The 20,808-nt window shown below is 38.5% G+C and overlaps 1 protein-coding gene across 2 annotated transcripts in view; it reads left to right on the top strand.

Moving 5' to 3' along the window:
• The first annotated feature begins 608 nt into the window (after positions 1–608).
• The window catches only part of gria1a (glutamate receptor, ionotropic, AMPA 1a), a 75,417-nt gene continuing 55,217 nt past the window's right edge, over positions 609–20,808 (top strand). The window contains exons 1-2 of one of the 2 annotated variants that reach the window (XM_039664584.2): positions 609–725; positions 901–1,035. In XM_039664584.2, coding sequence (XP_039520518.1) covers positions 644–725; positions 901–1,035 — 217 coding nt within the window. In that variant the 5' untranslated portion in view covers positions 609–643. The remainder of the gene's footprint in view (positions 726–900; positions 1,036–20,808) is intronic. The other variant, XM_039664582.2, reaches the window with a different exon arrangement.

The raw sequence follows: 20,808 nt of genomic DNA, 5'->3' as shown, positions 1-20,808 counted from the left end.
TACTTTATGAATTGTTTTGAGAAAACATGAGAAACATGTAGATAAAGACTGAGAGTCAATGTTCAGAAATGATTAATTATTATTTTGTTTTGAACTATGCTGTGTTTTCCCGTGTGTTTGTTGTCAAACTAAAAAAAAAATAGTTTATTTTTAATTATTAAAAAATGACATTATTTTAGTACGCCATTATTTTGCCATTACTTTATTCAAACTAGACGCTCTTGTTTGTTTACGCGTTAATTCGCTATCATTGGTGCGTAACAAGACGCAGTTTAACGCGAGAAAGTCAGCTGGGTAAATAAATCATACAGTAAGTGGTTAATCTTTAACGTGAGAAGAAAGTCCACACACGGTGTTGCACTGGAGTGGAATACGGTTATAGGGGTCCGTCACTCATTCTCTCTCTCGCGCGCATCCGCGGCTCTCAGAGGAAGCTCGTGCTGAAAGAACGGCTGGGAGCGCAACACACAAGGACGCAGCGCGAGAGAGGACAGCACGCGCAAAGAGGTGCACCTGTATATCCACGCTGTTCACTCGCCGATGTGCGGATAGTGTGAGAGCATCCAGAAGAGATATTCTACACCCCGCGCATACCCATGCTTGGGATTTGGCTTTCTTTTTCTTCGCTAATGCAAAAGGAAATATGCACCGAAGCCTCACACTGCTCTGCACCAGTTTTCTGGGATTGTGCTTCGGTTCCAGTTTCCCAAGTAATATCAACATAGGTGAGTGAATTACTAAAGTGAAGGCTGGAGTGTAGAATGTTGCGTTATGAATACATTTTTTTTTTTAAATGGAGAAATACTCGTAATTGTGGTTTTAGTAAATTTACTTATTTTACCAGAAAACTGCATGTGTTGTTTTAACGTAGCCTAATCTGCAATTTATCTCTCCTCACAGGAGGATTGTTCCCAACCGAATCACACGAATATGAAGTGTTTCGGTTTGCGCTCTCGCATCACCAGGATATCCCTAAACTGGTACCTCAAGTGGATATGGTCAAAATGGGGAATAGCTTCTCCATGACATATGCTTGTGAGTACAACCCATTTTTACAGTGTGGAGAAAATGTGTGTAGTGAATATCAACACACTGCAGCTGCTATTCATGTCTATCTGTTGCGTTGATGGCAGAATGATAAAATGAAGAAGTCTGTAGGCTATGTGAAAGTTTTGTCTCCCTGTTGCGCATACAACGCGGAGATTAAATCGATCTTATTTGTATTAAACACTAATATATCTGGCATGGCAATCGTTTTTTAATGTATTATTGATAGGCCTATATGATTCACAACTACACAAAGTGCAGGGTCCAGGCGCAAAACAATCTGTGTTGCGCCGAACGCGCGTGTTTAGAAAATAACCCAATTATCAAATTAAACACATTTTAATGCACAGATGTACGTATTTTTTTCTTTATTTTTTTCTTTTGTAATACTGTGCGTGCAATTATCTCAATTATGCGTCATGAACGCGAGCTCCTCGTTGCTGATACATCATGAAACCGTTATGTTATGCTTATAATGCGGATCATTATGAATTAATATCTATTTTGCGGATTTTTTGAGGATTGTCGGTCAGTTATGTTGGGTCATTTTGTTCTCGTAGCTTGTAAGATATTTGTGTTTCTAGTCTTAAAGCGCACAACGTGTGGCAGCTTCCGTTGTACAGAACAGAGGTTCAAAGCGCTGTTAATGAAAACAAGCCTTACTACCAATGAATTGATTAATCAATGACTTTCAAGCTCTTTACGCTCACGAAGATGTCTAACAGCAGGAGTATATTAGGGATGTAGACCGGGGATGTGAAATATCTCTCATGTATCAATGATTCCCAATCAGGAATAGCCATACTTCCATAAATAAAATTCATTGTTAGATTTTTCTTTGAGAATGTGCACCAAATGCTTAAAATACATCTCAGTTGTATTAGAAAGTACTTAAAGTATTGATACATCATTGTCATTGTAATAATAGCCACTTAATTATAATGCTATGTGATATATCCAGTATAAAATAACATGATTCTTATGATTTCTGAGCCGCCTTACTCATTGGAGAATGTAAGACAAAAAAGGTTAGGAAACATTGCTCTATATCCGTCTTTCTCAGTTTCTTTTTTTCCCACCAAAGCATCAGAGAATAGAGAGAATAGAGTTTAGAGAATACAGTTTTTAAAAATATGATGCAAACTAGACACTAGGAAGGTTTCTTTCAGCTCTGTAGCATTTTAAATGTTCTTTGTTCTGTAATAATACTGAGAGGACATTCAAGATGTTCACCTTAAATCTAAGGATTCATCTCCCCCAGGTTACCAATATTTCTTTCTTTTTTTTTTTATGTGAATTTTGAGCTACGCATAGACCCTCCTGCCTCATCCTCTATTCATGCATTCTGTGTGTTCCCATCCATCAGCACCTCATGCCTTCTCTCTGGTCTTGAGGAAAACCAATCAGATTAAATGAAAACAATTGCATACTGTAATTGCCTTATTAACATATATTAGGATGCAGATCCAAACACTAATGTGAGGGTCCCCAAACAGTGCCATTAAACTTCATCCTCTGATTCTGTCAGAGCTGGAGGTGTGCAGTGGGATTTGTAATGGAGTGAAAATACAAATCAGTCCCTCTATGAATTTCATAGGGTTCTCTCAGGTGGAAAATTCAACATGCTCATTAGTCAATGATGTTCTTGCACTTTTTCCTCACTGTCTTGCTTTTTTTCCCCCCCTCAAGATAAGACATTTGTTATTCACTGACCCATTATGAAGCCCAGTCATATTTAAACGGTGTAGCAGTTTGTCCCGGATAATCGAAGGTCTCTTGTATCGCTCTGCTGTGCTGATCTGTTGCATGGTGAATGGGCAGCCCTCTCACAATGAGCTGTGAGAGGAATGCTGTGAAGGCCCCGACTCTGTGCATTGCTGAATGGCCTCTTGTGCCATGAACTGAATTTGATGCCTGAAGAAAGTTACCCTCAGTTGCTCCCCCTGTGCGGGCTCAATCCTTAGAGCAAATCATCCCTGTTTGCACCTACCAGGGTGAACAAAAAGGGGGTGAGTACACAGAAAAGGGGGTAGGATTTGATCTTGGGCAAAAGTTGATTAAATAAGAAGTGCTGTTATAGGAAAGCAGTTTAATTAATTGGAAACTGTAATGAGAGCACACCTACCCTTCATGGTGGAAGTACCCCTCAAGGTAATTTTAGTAGCTAATGTTAAAAATGTATTTTCCTAACATATATGTGTTAGGTTAATACTTACCACTCTTAAGTGAAGGGATGATAAATAATCAATATCACACGAGTAGCTGTGCGAAATGGCTGTAGCACGGCTGTGGCCGAGTGTTGTAGGTAATCACAGCGTGCTGATACGCATGGCTGCGAGTGTGATATTGCGTTTATACAACAGTTTGATGGCACATATGAGTAAATGAATATTAAACAATAACAGAGTGTTTTTTAAATCCCTCTTTTGCGCAGAACTACTTTCTTCCGTCATGAATTCAAATCTCAAGTTGAGATTTTAACAGTTGAACCCAAACCTCCGTTACTAATTCTAAAACGTACACTTTAGAACTAATGTAGTAATGAAGGAGTCACTTCATTGAAGCGTGTTGTGTTATGTAGAGTACAGTATTATGGTATCATGAGAGAGATTGACTAAATGAGTGTATTACTGCATCTGATATCGTTCATTCTTCAGGTCGATGTCCATAATATTATAAGCAAAAAATCACTTTGAATGTCCGCTCAGGAAAGCAATGTTTCAGTCTTTGTCCTTCCCATGACAACACTAAAACAACTTTCTTGTTTTGACTCACTCGCAAAGCCGCCATCTAATGACGTAATGATGTAACATACTGATGTCCATATCATGATCCTTTCGTAATGTAAAATATGGCATATTATTTATATAAAAAAATATTTATTGAACAACAATATTTAAATTAACAACAATAGCCTTTTTTAAAAGACAATATGAAAGAAACACAAGCAAACAATTCATTCAAACTTACAAGCAGCTTTCTAGTACAAGATTTAAGTGAAATATACAACGCATTCTCACCCCAAGGCGTCACCTTTGACCATGCTTCAATATTTGACGTTTTAGGCGCCCTTTAGCGTCACTTACATGACGCGATCCTACGGCGTCATCTAACTGACGCTAAAGGAAAGCGTCTGTTAGAGGACGCGGTTAGGTTTAGGTGTGGGGTGGGGGTAGGGTACACGCGATCCTAGGGCGTCATCTAACTGACGCTAAAGGGCGCCTAAAGCGTCAGATATTGAAGCATGTCCAAATGCTTCCCATGGCGTCAGTTAGGTGACGCCTTGGGAGTGAGAATGGGCTGAAATATAACCTAAATATAAAGTTATGAAACTTAATTTTACCCTTAAAGTCCCCGTGAACCGGAAGTTGCAAACGATTTTTCTCCAGTGCTGTGACGTATTTCCAAGTGAAACGGAATATTGAACAGAGGGCAGGGTTTTACTCTAGCGTTCCTCCTCTCCATCTCTCGCTCATAGCAAACTAACGGTTTGAGGGGAGTGGTTAAGCGTTTCGCCACCCAAACTGTGAAACCTACGTCATCAGAAAAAGAAACCGTCCAGACCGGAAGTAACTTTTCAGATTTTGATTAAAGATTACTAAGGTAAAACATTTTTTTAATATATATTCACTTGCACGGATTAATTGTTCACCACAAGACTAGTAATATGCGCTAACAAAGTAAATAGGTTCAATTTTGATTTCACGGGGACTTTAAGCAAAAATTGATTTGTTCTGGGACAAGTAATAGATTAATAAGAACAAAGAATCATATCTTTAACCACTATCTACATAAAAGCCAGCAGCAAATTCCCAAAGGACTGGCCTAGGTGACGCTGTTCTCCGCGGGAACATAAGCACTGAACGGCCGCTGACGGCCTGGAGCTCGCATCTGCGAAAGTGTCTAAACAGATTGTAAAATAAATAGGCACTATGATTATATTTTAGTCATATATTTGATGTCCAAATAACTACATTCTTGCCTAAAAAACTCTTAAAACTACATTTTGTGACACAACAACAGTACTATTTTTTTTTTTAAATATGGTGGATTTGCTCAACCACCATGACAGTCGACACAAGCGGAGTGATACAAACGGTGAAACGTTAGAGTGCTTTTAATGGGTGAATAATGCACGACGAACTTTTGAACTGTTGTATAAACAATGATAAAACTCTTATTCTCCATTCTCCACCCCTGATATAAAACATGAATGAATGCAGTTCAATTAATTTTATATTTCTTAAGTATGTTTTTAGTTACATTTCTGAAAAGTGGACATTTACTTTGTGATAAAACAGTAGGATAAAGTGTGATAATAATAAGTAACTTATAAGTGTCATAAGTTACTGGTATTTGATACAGCAATTATGGTTTCCGGAAAGCATTAAAAATCAATAACAGAACATGACGGTTAAGACTGTCTTTTGTGATTTTGAAGTTTGGGATATTGTGTGTGCTGCTATTGTTCATTGTTATATGAAATACAGCATCAGCTAAATATAATATCTCTCTTGATTTCCCAAAGCCATGTTTGATATGTTTGCTGCTGTAGTCTTGTTTTCATGTGTTGGATGGTTTCTGATTACTCTTATTACATTAAATTTAAATACCCTCTATAAGTAGAGAGGTAATATTAATCAGATTGCCTCGTGGTAAAAAAGTAATTAAAATAGATGATGCATAAATTGATAAACAGGACCACCTGTTTCAAACACTCTCCCACTTTCCAGGAATAGACGCGTTGCACTTCCAATTTCAGAAGAATGTGCAATGGAATTTATTCAATGACCCCCAACCGTCTTGCTGACATTTTAAAGTCCTCACAGTTAATGGTGGATACCTTGATTTGATCGGTGAGCAGAATTAGAGTTGATCAATAGCCGGACCCCATGCAAAGGCTCCACAATCAATATAAGATGCTCACCGATTCCTGCATGCAAAGACTCAAGAGCCCTCTTAAAGATCTATTGGAAAGTGTGCTTTCATAGACCTCCAAGAAAGAAAGCCTTCAGACCAGAATGATATTAGCACGCTTCTGGACAAAGAACTGAATCGAGTGTATTTACTGTTGCTATTATTGGATCTGCGCTGCCGCTGAGCAAAGTCTCATAATATAATGCTCTAAATGAAACATCTGTTTTTTTGTTGTTTTTACTGCTCTGCTGCTGTTGAAGAGTACTATGTTCATGTGTTTCCTTTTATTTGGTGTTTCAAAGTTTGTAGTTTACACCTTCGCATCTGATGTGATTGCTCTTGGGAGATGGCTGTAAACATGCATCAGAGTGTCTCAGTATAAGCAGCAGCGGCTTCTGTCACAAGCCTGAAATGTCTTTCAGCACTTCACACTCAGAAGAAAATAATAACCCTCTGCAGCATGTCGTACAGTCACAGAGAAATGTGTACAGTAGTGAACATCTAGAATTCTGAGTGTTGGGAGAGGTGGCTCTGGGTTATTGTCTTATAACAGGAGAACGAAGCAGGGGAGGGACCTCCAAATCCTGATCAAAACAACAGAATCATCTGAATAGGATTCCCTAAAGCAGGATATTCAATTAAAGTCCCAAGAGGTTCTGTCTTTAAATGTTCTTTCCAGAAAAGGTCAGAACAATCAGACTTTCAAAACCACAAAATAATAACATTATACATTCAAATTGGATGAGACACACTGCACACTTCGGACCGCACATCAGTCAAATTCTGTTACAGGTTGTGCTGTTGCTTAGTAACTGTAAACGACCTACAGTTAGCTGATAAATCACTCCCATTATAATCAATCTTCTGTCTGTACTTGTAGAATTTTAAGCAGTTGACATTTTTTCTGTTGCATGGAACTGGAAGTGTGTGAATGCACCTTGTCAGCTTCTGTATCGGCTATGCTTTATTTGGGTTTTTTAAAAAAAAAAAGAAATTACTTGGCTACTTATATTCACCAAAGATGCATTAAATTGGTCAAAAGTGATCTTAAATACATTTGCATTGTTGCAAATGTAGTGTTTCTTTCAGCCCGATCTCATGAAAGTTCGTATCTATGGCACGAATGTCATTTCTCGTGGCATTTATACGCCAAAAACACTTTTTTGCGTATAATACGCACGAACTCCACACCCCCCTCCCCCCTAAACCTAACCCAGGGTTTTTTAGTGCGCACCATATACACGAAAAAAAAAACACTTTTGGCGTATAAATGCCACGAGAAATGACACTCGTGGTATAGATACGCATCTTCATGAGACTGTGTTGGTTTCTTTTGAACTTTCAGTTCGTTAAAGGATCCTAAAAATGTTTTTATCATGCTTTCAACAAAAAAAAAAATATATATATTAAGCAGCACAACTTATTCAGACTGTTGACTTATTTCAATATTGATGATAGTACTAAATGTTCCTTGAGCAGCATATCAGACAGATTTGTTAAAGGGATACTCCACCGGGTTTTCATATTAAACTATGTTATTCCCTTAATTAAGACGAGCTGATGCATACCTCTCTCGTCTCAGTGCGTGCTCTCTATCGCTCTGTATTGCCGCAAAACTATGTTAGCACTTAGCTTAGCCCAGTGCATTAAATATGGGCCAGAAAGAGAAGTGACAAAACACTTCCTCGTTTTCCCTATTTGAACACAGTTACTCGATTAGTGTAACTCGACCTAGGCTGGTGACACAAAATAAAACGTTGTGTTTTTCTAAGCGTTTAAAATTGATGACTATATTGTATTGCGGAATACCATAAAAAAGTGCTTTAGAGCACTTCAACTTGGCGCAATAATACCTTCACTCGTGAAAAGTCCTCTTACCGGCTCCCGCTTTGTCGCATGTCATGTTGGCTGCATTGACGGAAATGAGAGGGAGGGGGAGAGCGAGGAAGCGGGAGCCGGTAAGAGGACTTTTCACGAGTGAAGGTATTATTGCGCCAAGTTGAAGTGCTCTAAAGCACTTTTTTATGGTATTCCGCAATACAATATAGTCATCAATTTTAAACGCTTAGAAAAACACAACGTTTTATTTTGTGTCACCAGCCTAGGTCGAGTTACACTAATCGAGTAACTGTGTTCAAATAGGGAAAACGAGGAAGTGTTTTGTCACTTCTCTTTCTGGCCCATATTTAATGCACTGGGCTAAGCTAAGTGCTAACATAGTTTTGCGGCAATACAGAGCGATAGAGAGCACGCACTGAGACGAGAGAGGTATGCATCAGCTCGTCTTAATTAAGGGAATAAGTAAGGGTTAATGCCCGACGAGGTGTCCATTGTCAGGTTTTAATGGACGACGGCGAGGCGTAAACCGGCCGACGCGCAGCGGAGGACGGTTGCCTCCGCCGAAGTCCATTAAAACCTGACAATGGACACCTCGGAGGGCATTAACCCGCTTATACCATGGTCACTTGCCAAATAAAACATTAGTTTATATTTTAATTAGGCTAAATCTAGTTTTTACAAATAATAACTTGACTGACTGTTTATCTAGCAACCGGAGATATTTATAGTCCGCTTAGCTCGTATCCCTTCAGGTTCACAAATGTAATTTTTTTTTAATGAAACACAAAGGTAGGCATAGTTTTTTTTTTTTATTACACATAAAACAATTAATCAAACAACAATAAAAAAACAATTAGCTCTGAGCTCCAGCGATTTGCGCTTAACGTTATAGAGGGCAATAAATTAATCAGATCAAAGAGAGGGTCATTTGCCTCAGGCTCCTTAGGCTTGAAACGCTGTAACGTTCAGCCTTCTCCTTCCTTGGTTGTCTGGACAGCTGCGTAAAACTCCCGCAGGGTCTCATTCAGGGGTGCGTTTCCCGAAAGCATCGTGTTATCCAACTATGGTCGCAAGTTACGTCGTTACCAATAGAGTTCAATGGAGCAGCGCAGCAGCGGTGTAATTTCCTCCGTTTTATTTACATTTTTTCTTTCTTCAGCAGCATACCAGTCGTCAAAGTTGCCATATTCTCCATAAATGTTAAAAGAAATAGCACGAAGTCGCTCATTGTTGTATTAGGCTATAATATCTAACGTTAGATGATAGAGCATGTGACTGCCTGTTGCTATGGTTACTCACAGCCGTTGTAGGCAGCGCATTTATTTATTAATTTTGAATGGTAAACAGGCAGTTTCACCAGAACTACTTTACTAGGTGTCCTCTATCACTTTTTAACGGACACCCTGCAGCCAATCAGAATCGAGTATTCACCCAGACCATGGTATAACATCGTTTAATATGAAAACCCGGTGGAGTATCCCTTTAAGAATCATGTGGCAATGAATTTTCATTACAATAGCCATCAGTTTTGCCATCACAGGAATGCATTACATTTTTGTACATATTCAAATAGAAAATGGTTATTTTAAATTGTAATAATATTAACAGTACGTGTGTCAGGGTTTGGGGTTGAGGAGTGAGGACTCAAGTGCAGGAAACCATAATGGGCTTTATTTAATAAAAAACAAGAACAAAACAAAAACTACCCCGAAGGGGAAAACAAGAGACGTGACTTGACTTGGCATGACACACATTACATTCAACATTCAAGGTACATTCAAAGGGTCTCATTCATGAAACATTCGTAAATGTACGAGTAAATAGAGTGATTTGCGTGATTAAAGAGACCTTCCCGAAAACTCTTCCCCTGATTCACAAATACTTTGTAAATGTCAGATGTGATGTTGAAATGTGTGTGTTAATGAATTCCAACCAGTCGTAAATGAGATGCGCGTGCACGTTCATTCTCAATTACCATAAATCCCGCCCATTATATCCCACTGACATCTATATATAGGCTAGGCATATAATAACATGAATGCGATTTCTCGGATGCAGAAATTGAAGTTTAATTATCAGAAGTTCATTCAAAACGCCACATTTTATTTTCAAGCGTACATAGTGGTGTATCAGGTCCTAAAAAAAGAAGCTTGGCAGCATATTACAGATGCAGTTAAAGGAGTTTCTTCTGTTAATCGGACAGTCCCAGAAGTGAGAAGAAAATGGTTCGACATTAAGCTTGACAGCAAAAAAAAAAAAAACGAATTAGTTCACTTCGGAAAAATCGTATTCAAACTGGAGAAGGACCGCAATCGATCACCAGATCTGCTATTACTGGCTCTCATAATAAAAGTAAAAAGAAAAACCGTATGTAATTGCAATATAAAATATTTTTCAAAATGCTGTTTAAATATGTACCCGATTAAGGTGAATTAAAATGCAGCCTTATTAATGAGCAAAACGTTCGGATGTTAAGCGCACCATTCACGCGTGGCTGGGAGCAGGGGTAGAATTCTGGAAATTGGAAACATTTGGAAAATGCGAACACTTTAATGAATCCGAAAATTTACTCCAGAACCCCTTTACACACGATTTACACACAAATTCGTTCTGCTAATGTTTCATGAATGAGACCCATTGTTGGTACATTCAACAATAATCCAGGGGTGCGTTTCCCGAAAGCATGGTTAGCCAACTATGGTCACAAGTTCCGTCGTTGCCAATAGAGTTCAATGGAAATTGCGACCATAGTTGTCTAACGATGCTTTTAGGGAAACGCACCCCAGCACAGGACTGCAAACACAATGAGAATAAATAGGGAGTAAACAAGGCAGGTAAAGAGGGAGGACAGGTTGGGAAAATGAACTAATAATCAGATAACAAGATAGACAATCGACAGGAGAGCACATGGCACAAGGAAACAAATGACAATCCATGTGCTCACACCAAACATGACTAGAACACAAGCACATGGCCAGTAAAATAAATCACAAGCCATGTGCTCACACAAAACGAGACATGAACACGCAGCTAATCCGAACACTCATAAGCCGCGTGTGCACACAACACTGGACAACATGAAAGCATGCAGTGTAAAACAAGCTGCGTGCTACAGTACAAGACAAAACATGAACTGACAAACCGCGTCCAACACCAAACACGAACCGCATGCTACACAAAACACAACACACGTCAAGACAGAGAGCACGAGAATGAGCGAAAGCTCACACTGTGCACTCACGACAGAATACAAACACGCGGAGCATGAATGTGCGAATCCCGACACAGAACCGAACCGAAATCAAACTAGACTGACATGTCGAGATCCAAACACAGACAAGAGAGCGCGTGGCTCTAGAACACTCGAAGCCACGCGCCCACACAAAGACATGACAAAACAGGAGTGTCAGAGCTGTCACAAAACCAAGAAATAAAAAAGTGACAGAACCCCGACAAAGTGAGAATAAGATACATTTTTTACCAACCTCAAACTTTTGAACTGTTGGGTATATTCATATATGATAAATGACCGGTACTGATCCAGAACCAAATGTGGATATCTTGTTAATTGTGACCTTTGCCTTAAAGAAAACATGAATAACAACACCTGCCTTTCACAACATCCCATGGCAGCTCTGCACACCAGCACTTTAAGAAAATGCAATGCGATTTTCATACATTTTGGGCATTCACAGCGATAACAGGGAGGTGATTGAGTCCACTGTGTGGTGAATTTGTATGGTGGCTTTGAATCTCTGATTTACTATAGCTGTTGGTTTTTGTAAGAGCTGTGAAAAAGGATCCGGCGAGGGAGGTACTTCTCAATGAGGAAAAGAGAGGAGCTGTCATGTTCAGTCTGAGACAAACAGAGACTCCCTTGTCTCGCACAGTCCTTTACATTAATGAGAGACACAGAGAGAACCACGTCTACTCTCAACTGTCTTCTCCTCCTCAAAAACATGACAACCTTGCTGTTTTTTGGGGTTTTTTTATTATTTATAAAACTAGAACAAAGAATGTTAGGGTGGTAAAACACTAAGGGAGTCTTTTGGTTTTCAAGCTGCAAATGACAAATAAAAGAATGAGTGTAACAAACCGAAGCATAAATTCAGTATGAGACAGTCTTGCCTCGACATTGTTATCTAGTGCAAGAGACTCCACTGTCCCCATACCATCATACAGTGTCATTTTAAATAGTGAAAGCAGTCCAATTATGCTTCATTATGAGGATGCCCCATATACCCTGAGCTTCCTGTCTTAATGAGGACACATGCGTCTGTCTTGGCTGACATCACTATAGAGAATTTAAGAAGGGTTTTTTTTTTTTATTATTATTCTAATCCCTGTAGGTCTTAGTGCTTGTGAAGACGCAATCATGGACTGTATATCCATGTTATTGTATATCCATGGACAATGTTTATGATGGGGAAGATCTGGCCTAGGTGTAGGGTTGATAATAGATAAATACTACACTAAGAAAATTAAAAGGTACACCTAATTAAACTGAAGAGAAGTGTTCTATACAATTAAATAAAGCCTATCAAAAACAATAAAAACACAAATTGTTATGGCTGGTTTAAAAAAAAAAACAACAAGGAAGTATTATTACACTGTGTGATTTTTACCCCCATCTAGCGGTGAAAAGGTATATGAGCATCCAGTGAATATTAGTTTCTGTTCGTCTCAATTCTGATTTCGTTTTAACTCCTACCGTGGCCAATGTAGTCCAAGATTAACATGGCTTCCAGTTCGACCTCATTCATGAGTGTTAACTCAAATGTAAACGCAAAAGGCAAAGCTTGAATTAACGGGTATGTCCCTTTTTGGCTAATGTACTCAAGATGGAGGGGCAACATGGCGACCAATGTTAGAACCCCTACCCGTATGTATTTTCAATGGCATATTATACACTCACTAGAATACTTTATTAATTGTACGAAATAAATATACATTAACGAGCACACATATTTTTTGAAAGAACTAAGTGTTTTTAGCTAAGAATAAACTAAAAGAGTTACACAGTGTAGCTTTAATATAGGTAGACAGAGGTACAAATGCAGGATAGATATAAGGAATATCAACCTAAATATAAATGGCTCTGAACTGAGGAAACCAAGGGCTTAAATACACAGAATCAACAGAACTAAGAACAGGTGTGAAAGTAAGGAGGTAACTATGGAAACTATCACTTGGAATACATGCAAACAAAATTAACAAAATCAAACTAAAACGCAAATTAACTAATAGAACTAAACATAAGCCTTACACATATTTTTAACGTTGTTGTTGTCTTTATGTGCAAATGTTTATTTAGTTATGCCCACTATGATAAAAATATTACAACAGAACAGCATTTTCTTAATTTATGGCTTTAAACCGCAATTTGACATAATAAATAATAATACATATTAATATTCAACGCATTCTCATCCCAAGGCGTCATCTAACTGACACTTCCGACGCTTTAGGCACCCTTTAGCGTTAGTTAGATTAAGCTATGCTAGGGCGTCATCTGACGCTTTACCTTTAGCGTCAGTTAGATGACACGGGTAGGTTTAGGTCTGGGGTAGGGTTAGGGTTTGACCACTAGGATAGCATCATCTAACTGACGCTAAAGGGTGCCTAAAGCGTCAGATGTTGACGCATGGTCAAAAGCGTCAGTTAGATGATGCCTTGGGAGGAGAACAGGCTGTAATATTTATCATTATTATATAATAAAATATCGACAAAATAAGACTGCACATCCTTCTATTTCTATTGCTTCCTCAGAAGTACAAAAAGACTCGTTAATGGAATCTGAACCAGGCACTTTATGATTCCAATCCTTGTGTGTGTGTGTGTGTGTGTGTGTGTGTGTGTGTTGGACAGGCTGCTGTCTCTTAAGATGCTTTGTGATTGGAGTGGACGGATGTCTGTCCTTCTCAATTATCCGCTTAATTGGGCATTAAGTTTGTTTACACTGGTGTTACAAATTGTGGAAGAGAAAATAAGAGACCATCCCTGTCGGCCTCTTTTATCCTTAGCTACTTTGCTTAAGCACAAAAGTGTATATGTGTTACTGATGCCTGTCTGAGGACGGCGTTTGTCCTTTCTGTAATGTCGAGGACACATGCTGAGCACAGCAGCCCCTGGCTCACAGCACTATTAGCACTCTTTGAAAGTGTGACCGTTTTGTTCATCCCCTGCACACCAAGACCCGAGTGTCAAGTTCTCTGGTCAGCCTGCCCTTACACTCTTCTGGCCTACTTGAGTATTCTAGACTTGAGTATATCCATCCATTCAAGAGTTTTCAGCTGGGAATTATTGTGCTCATGTATTAAGGATTGTGTGTCTAAGAGCTTGCAGATATTAAACATGCTATTTGAATGTATGCTGTTGGAATGTGGCGTTTTATCAATGGGCGGGGTATGCTAACGTTTCTTCTTGACATCACAACAAAACGGCTTATGATTCGTTATAAAAAAATTATTCATTTCATTGACTCAGAGTCGACTCTTACTTTTGAAAGACAATAACTTTTATGGTTCACTTTCAGATTTAAAACTTTGTAGGATGTTTTCATTCACAACATGAAAAGTCATTTTCAATAATCCATAATGGGGCACTTTAAACTAATGTATAATATTAGCAAACATGTATGTTTGTTTCTGGTTTCAATATTGGCAATAATGATGTTTCTTGAGCAAGAAACTAGCACTGGAGTAATGATCCTGAAAATTCAGCTTTGCCATCACAGGAATAAATTAAAATTTTTTAAAAAAAGCTATTTTAAATTGTAATAATATTTTGCAATATATATTTTTTACTGTATTTTGATCAAATAAATGTAGTTTTGGTGACAATTAAATGATTTAATAAAAATTCAAAATCTTAATGACCGAAATGTTTGGAAAGGTAATGGTTTGACTTTGACTTAAATGTGTCATGTGGATTTGATCGGAAGAAATAAAGGGTTTTACTTCGGTTGTGAGAGTGATATTGTTTTTATAACCCTTCTCAATCAAAAGAAAACTAAAGGACAAAAACATTTCTGTTACACAATTTTTGCCCTCCAATTTTATGCTGTTATGGTTATACAGTTTAGGCTTTGATTCAGGCATTGATTGGTTGGAAATGTGCTTTGTGATATGTGGCATAATGTCTGAGGTGCATTTTATTCTCTTTTATATTTATCTGATTCGCTCACTCTCAAGCTCAGGTTGTGCGAGTGACTCATTCTGAAGAAGTGAACTCTCATTTGGCCAAACCAGCAGTCTTTTTGCACCTGTGAGCTTCCACCCACCCAACACTGGATCCCTTTTGCTGCATTGAGAGCTATTTGTGGCCTTCAGTATCAAGGACCTGTAATTCTGTATATCATTATCATTAAGGTCAATCAAAGACTGTGAGAGGTATGGCTTAGTTATTGTCACACCGTTTTTAAACACTTCTAAATCTAAACAGACTATATGTTTTGAACAGACAGACTTTTATTCAGACCTGTAAGGAGAAGGCTGTTGGAAATTGTTTGTGTGGCTTTTGAATAATGCTTTAGGGCCACAGCAGTAACTCTTAATGTCAGCCACCAGGCAGGACTATGTAGTTGTTTTCATAAAATGACATAAACATCACATAGAAGCTTAAACTGTCAATATGTTATTTTATTTTTTTTATTGCAGCAAACATGATGGACAAAATGACTTGCAGTACTCAGGCTATTTGTTGTGTTTGGGTAATAGAAAAAAAGTTTTTCAGAGGTTGCTTCTGGCTTTCGCTAAATTGATTTGTTCTCCTGTTGCAGGAGTGATAACAGCCGTTTTCCCTCAGAGGCCTTGTCAACAGACAGGTCCAGGACATGACGTTGTCAACAATAAAACGATTTCTCAGGATCTTCTTTTGCACATTCAGGGTAGAGCAGAAATGATCCTATTGTAATGACAATACTTGAAACTTCTGGAGCATGTGGATATGTAGAGGGGCTCAAATTATTATTTTTAAACTATTACTTTTCATTATTTAATAACAGTAACGAAAACAAAATTATTATTTTTGATGGAATTTTGCAGTGTTTACTATAATGATTTATCCACCCATTGTTATTTATTTTGCATTATTTATTATATATACTGTATATATATATACAGTATATATAAGTAGCATGCTACTTTTTTCATTGCCAGCTGTTTCCCTCAGATGTTTGTCATAGGAATGAGAAGATGAGTACAATTCTATTTACAATTTGTTTCATTCTAATTATAAAATATTATATTGTAAAAGAAAATGTACTGTATATTAATGGTATTAGTGCGAAATGCACTAAAACTGTAACATAGTTAAAGGAGCACTTCACCCATTTCAACATTTATCTTTATTGAAAGTGGATCATATATGTACTGTAGTCGAAATGTAAAAGAATTTTTGAATTTGCTGCCCTCTTGACCGAGAAAAGACAGAAAATAACTGAAGGGTGGATTTGTAAAACAACAACTCCCACAATGCACCACATTGCACAACTCCGCAAGCCACACCGACTAATCCAGAACAGCGCAAACAGAGAAATCACTCTCTCGTCTACAAGGCTAACGTTAGCTGCCACCAAATTTTGAAATTAATTCCACACAAAATTTCTAGTTAGTTGGCTGTGGCGAGTAAGACATGGACGAGGGATGTGAGAGGACGGCGCGAGGCCGGTGGTGTGAGTGATAATGAAAGACACCTGTGAGACGCACCGGTCTTGCGTCTCTCACAGAGGAGCGACGTAGTAAAGCTGCTCTTTACAATACTGCGACTCGTAAAGATAGCCACGAACATCGGATTCGAGCAGCAGAATTTCAAAATCCTTCCCCATCATGTTTAGCTTCTTCTGTCATTGTCATAACTTCCTATCTCCACAGCGCTTGTTAGCTTAGCTTCCAAACAAGATGGCTGAAATTGATTTCAGTTGGTGTTTCTCAATGTCAAGGATACTTCCTTGGCAGGACAGGTCCTTCCAAGTCATTTCCTTCAGAGGCTAGGCAAGGGTCCTCTTTAGCGTTCGGAGAACACGTAAATGGAACAGGCTAGCAAGTGCACGTCATTGCGTCATTACATCAGTGAAAGGTCCGCTTCGGCGCTGCAAAAATCATTGAGCTGGTGTACTGCACTGTTTAAATACACTTGACAGTCCTTATTTTGTCTTGTCAGTCCTCATAGAAATAAATAAATAAAGGGATAATGTATAACCAGGCGGTTGCTATAGTGAATACAACCACGCAAACTCTAATGAAGAGGGGTCTTGATCAGCCCGTTGTATTCGCTGTAACAACCGCCTCGCTATACATTTTCCCACTTATAACATGGCTACCTACCAAATAAATCAATAATTTGACACAAAATATTGATTTAAAAGGGAGTTTATTCATTCAAAAACGATATTACCGGAGTGAACAGAACTACCTCCATAGCAACATGATCTAGCTGTTAAAACACATGCAATTGTAAAATATGTGACCAACAGAAAAGGCTATGAAGTAAAAATTAAAAAGTTAATCACCAGTAAAAGGGAACAGCTTTAAATCCCCTCAGCAAATTTGAGCCGATATGTTAAATAGTTTAACAAACATTAAATAAATGGCTAAACTGAAATTATACTTGCTTACATTTGAAAGCATATTGCCGTTATCACTCCAACTCCGCTAACGGTCGACATTTTTTAGTTTTTGAACAAGATAGCAAAGCTGCGCATAGGATTGTGGGTGATTTAAGAGCACGAAGGCTACACATATGCATCCTTTCCTGTGTATGGGATATTTTCCGAACGAAGGACTCAGTCCTTGGTTGAAATTCTGAGGATCCTCGACATTGGAACAGTCCTTCGACGGACGTCGATGACGTAGCATCCTTGAAATTCCGGCTTCCGAGGATCCTTACTTGACATTGAGAAACGCCGAGTATCTGCAAGTGAAGTCCCACCCACTGATCTGTAATAGGCCTGTAAGATGAGTGGGTCCCACACCCTTGAATAATGAGGAGCTAAAGTTTGTAGTCTCTACACTTTTCAATGAAATGTTACTTCCTGCTTATTTTGACGCAAAACGACGATTTTTACAGTGAAGTAAAACAGTTAAATCCCTATTTCTCCCATCACGCCATCCCACTTGCCACCCTGTAATTTTAGTCTTGAGGATATTGGTTCCTTTTTAGACAAAATAAAAAAGGTAAGACATTGATAAAACCTCCCTCTTTGTTATTGAATGGTAGTATTGTAGGTTATGAGCAACAGTATATGCAAATAATTGGAAGCCCTCGTCCTGGCTCATGTTGTCGTACCGTGCACAAACTGTATTTGTAAAGGTCGAATTACTTGGAAATAACACATTATGTATAGATGACCTGGAACTGTCCACTTATGACATATATACAGCAGGATATAGGCGTTATGATTACTACACATTCCCTTGAGCACCCACAGCAATACGCTCCACTGTGTTGGGTAATGACGTGTAACTCCCATAACTGAGTATGGACAGGCTTGTGTGTGTGTGTGTGAGAGAGAGAGAGAGAAAGAGAACGAGAGAGAGAGTATGTGTTTTAAGTGTGTGTATGTGTGTTTTATATTTGAACTGTAAAGGTAGCTTGTGTGCGTTTGTTGGAGTGTGCCAGAGGATATGTGTTGTGTGCGTTTGTGTGTGTGTGTGTGTGTGTGTGTGTGTGTGTGTGTGTGTGTGTGTGTGTGTGTTTATACAGTGGACTGGAGGCCAAAAGAGCGTGCAGAACACCTCATTAAAGCAGTAGATGTGGATGGAAGAGGTGCTGCCTGCTGTCCTTTAAAATTGAGTCCACTGCAGAGATTTAAATAATCCATACAGACACGTCATCAGACATCAACATACACCAAATAACTAAACATGAAAGGGCACACATGCAGGCTCCAATAATCCACAGGTTTTCTGCTCACGATTGGAGGAAAAGAGAAATAGTGAGTGAGTGAAACAGATTGAGAAGATAATGACTATTTATTCTCCACGGTTCTCCTGAGGGAGTCTATGTAAGACTGCTTTCAGACTGCAGTTTAAAGCAGGTTTACTCCTAGTTCTGCCTGGCAAGAACCTCTTAGACATGCTGTCGTTTAAATAGACTGGCCTCACATATATTAAGTGGAACTGATCTAATTTACAGTAGTATGAGGAAAAACAGAAACACTGGAAAAGCCAGTTCGAATATACTGTTTATTCACTGTTGCCAGTTGATTTTGATTTTGAAAGCGAAATATTTCTCGTTTAATGGAATAGTTGACTAAAAAAATGTAAACCCTCTTAAACTCTCATGTTGTTCCAAACATGTCGGACTTTCTTTGTTTTGTGGGACACAAAAGGAGAATATTATCAGGATGCTAAAAGGCGAAAAATTTAATTGTGTGTTTACATAAACTTTAAACATTTAAAAATATAATTTCAATAATGAAAAAAATCACGCCAGTCTGTTTTCTGTCAAATCGGACTAGCAGATAATGGGACTGTAGATTGACTTAATTCACTATGTTATGTTCAGCATGGTAATGCTTGGTCTCTGCATTGTGCACACATTGAAAGACAGAAGTGACCCACAGTGTGTATTTAATCTTTCAAATATTCAATTACACATTGTGTCATTTATACTTACATAGATGAAGACTAGCTTGAATATGCAAAAAATAATAATAATTTATAGATATGTGTGTGTAAACATACTTGTTGCTGTAATGACATGTACATTAATGCTGTAATGACATGTCCATGAAATGACATGGACATTAATGATTCTTTTATTTTTTGATGAATTCTTTGAATTCAATTATTCTTGATGAATAATTCCTTTAATAATTATTAACATATGGAATATGATGAGTTAGAGATTTGTGATGTAGAAGAAAATGAAACATTACCATGTTGATACCATGCTGCTGTCATTTTCTTTTTTTCTAACTGTAAATTTAACAGGATATTTTACAGTAGCTTCTAGGCTTAAAGCATCAGCTTGGCTAAGGCTCTATGAGTCTCATGACACAGACAAGCTGAGTGTTCAATACAGTCATCAGTCATCCATGTCGAGGGTCTGGTAGGGCCGAACAGACCCGTGGAGATCTGTTTGCGAGATGGTGCCAGAACGGGCAGATGCTGCCAGGATCTTTAGCAGGGCCAGAGAGCAGGTTGGCCAGAAGTGTTCACATCATGTTTTACGCCTCCACGCAGGCTAACACAAACCACTGCAGGCGGCCAGTGTGTTCCTGTCATTAGAGGGCTGGATGACACAGCCATGTGCTCCCTGTCAGTTGAAACTTTTCAGAACAGGCAAGCAGATGTGAGCTAGAGAGAACCGCACACTGTCCGCACAATCACATAGGAAGTGGCAACGGCCGTGTGGCAAATGGTTTCCTTTGAAATTTTTGTACATTAGTTACTGATTAAAAACCTGTTTATGTATTCTTAGTTGGATAACCTTCTGAAAAGTCTGAAAAACCTTTTTCACCAGATATTTATTTTTACTTCTTTTCCGATTACAAATTATGGTTGTCCTTCACTTGATAACCAATTTTGTTCCAAGTACAGATTTCTTCAAAGTTATTGAAGGAGTTGAGATTAACTTGAGATTGCTGTTTTTAACTTGCTATTTATAATCAACATCTATTTTGGTGCATCAAAATGTATCACCATTTTCACAAAAAATATTAAGCTGTTTCATACATTGATGATAATGAGAAATGTTTCTTGACCACCAAATCTGCATAACACGAAATCCAGGGGCAGGAGTTGGATCCAGATCTTACATATACCGAAACCTACCGATCTCCACCCCCTGATCCCTAACCCGACCCCTGATCCTACCCATCTCCACCCCCTGATTCCTAACCCCACCCCTAATCCTACCCATCTCCACCCCTTAGGTCTGGATCCAACTCCACTCCCTGGATCTCGTGTACTGCAATGAGGTGCTACTGACCAAATCAGCTAATTATTATGATTTCTGAAGGATCACATGACCGATGGCTGCTGAAATTTTAGCTTTGCC

The sequence above is a fragment of the Pimephales promelas genome, chromosome 9 (assembly GCF_988280905.1).
Source record: "Pimephales promelas chromosome 9, fPimPro1.hap1.1, whole genome shotgun sequence".
Classification (NCBI taxonomy): Eukaryota; Metazoa; Chordata; class Actinopteri; order Cypriniformes; family Leuciscidae; genus Pimephales; species Pimephales promelas.
This window is presented reverse-complemented; position numbering and strand designations above follow the sequence as displayed.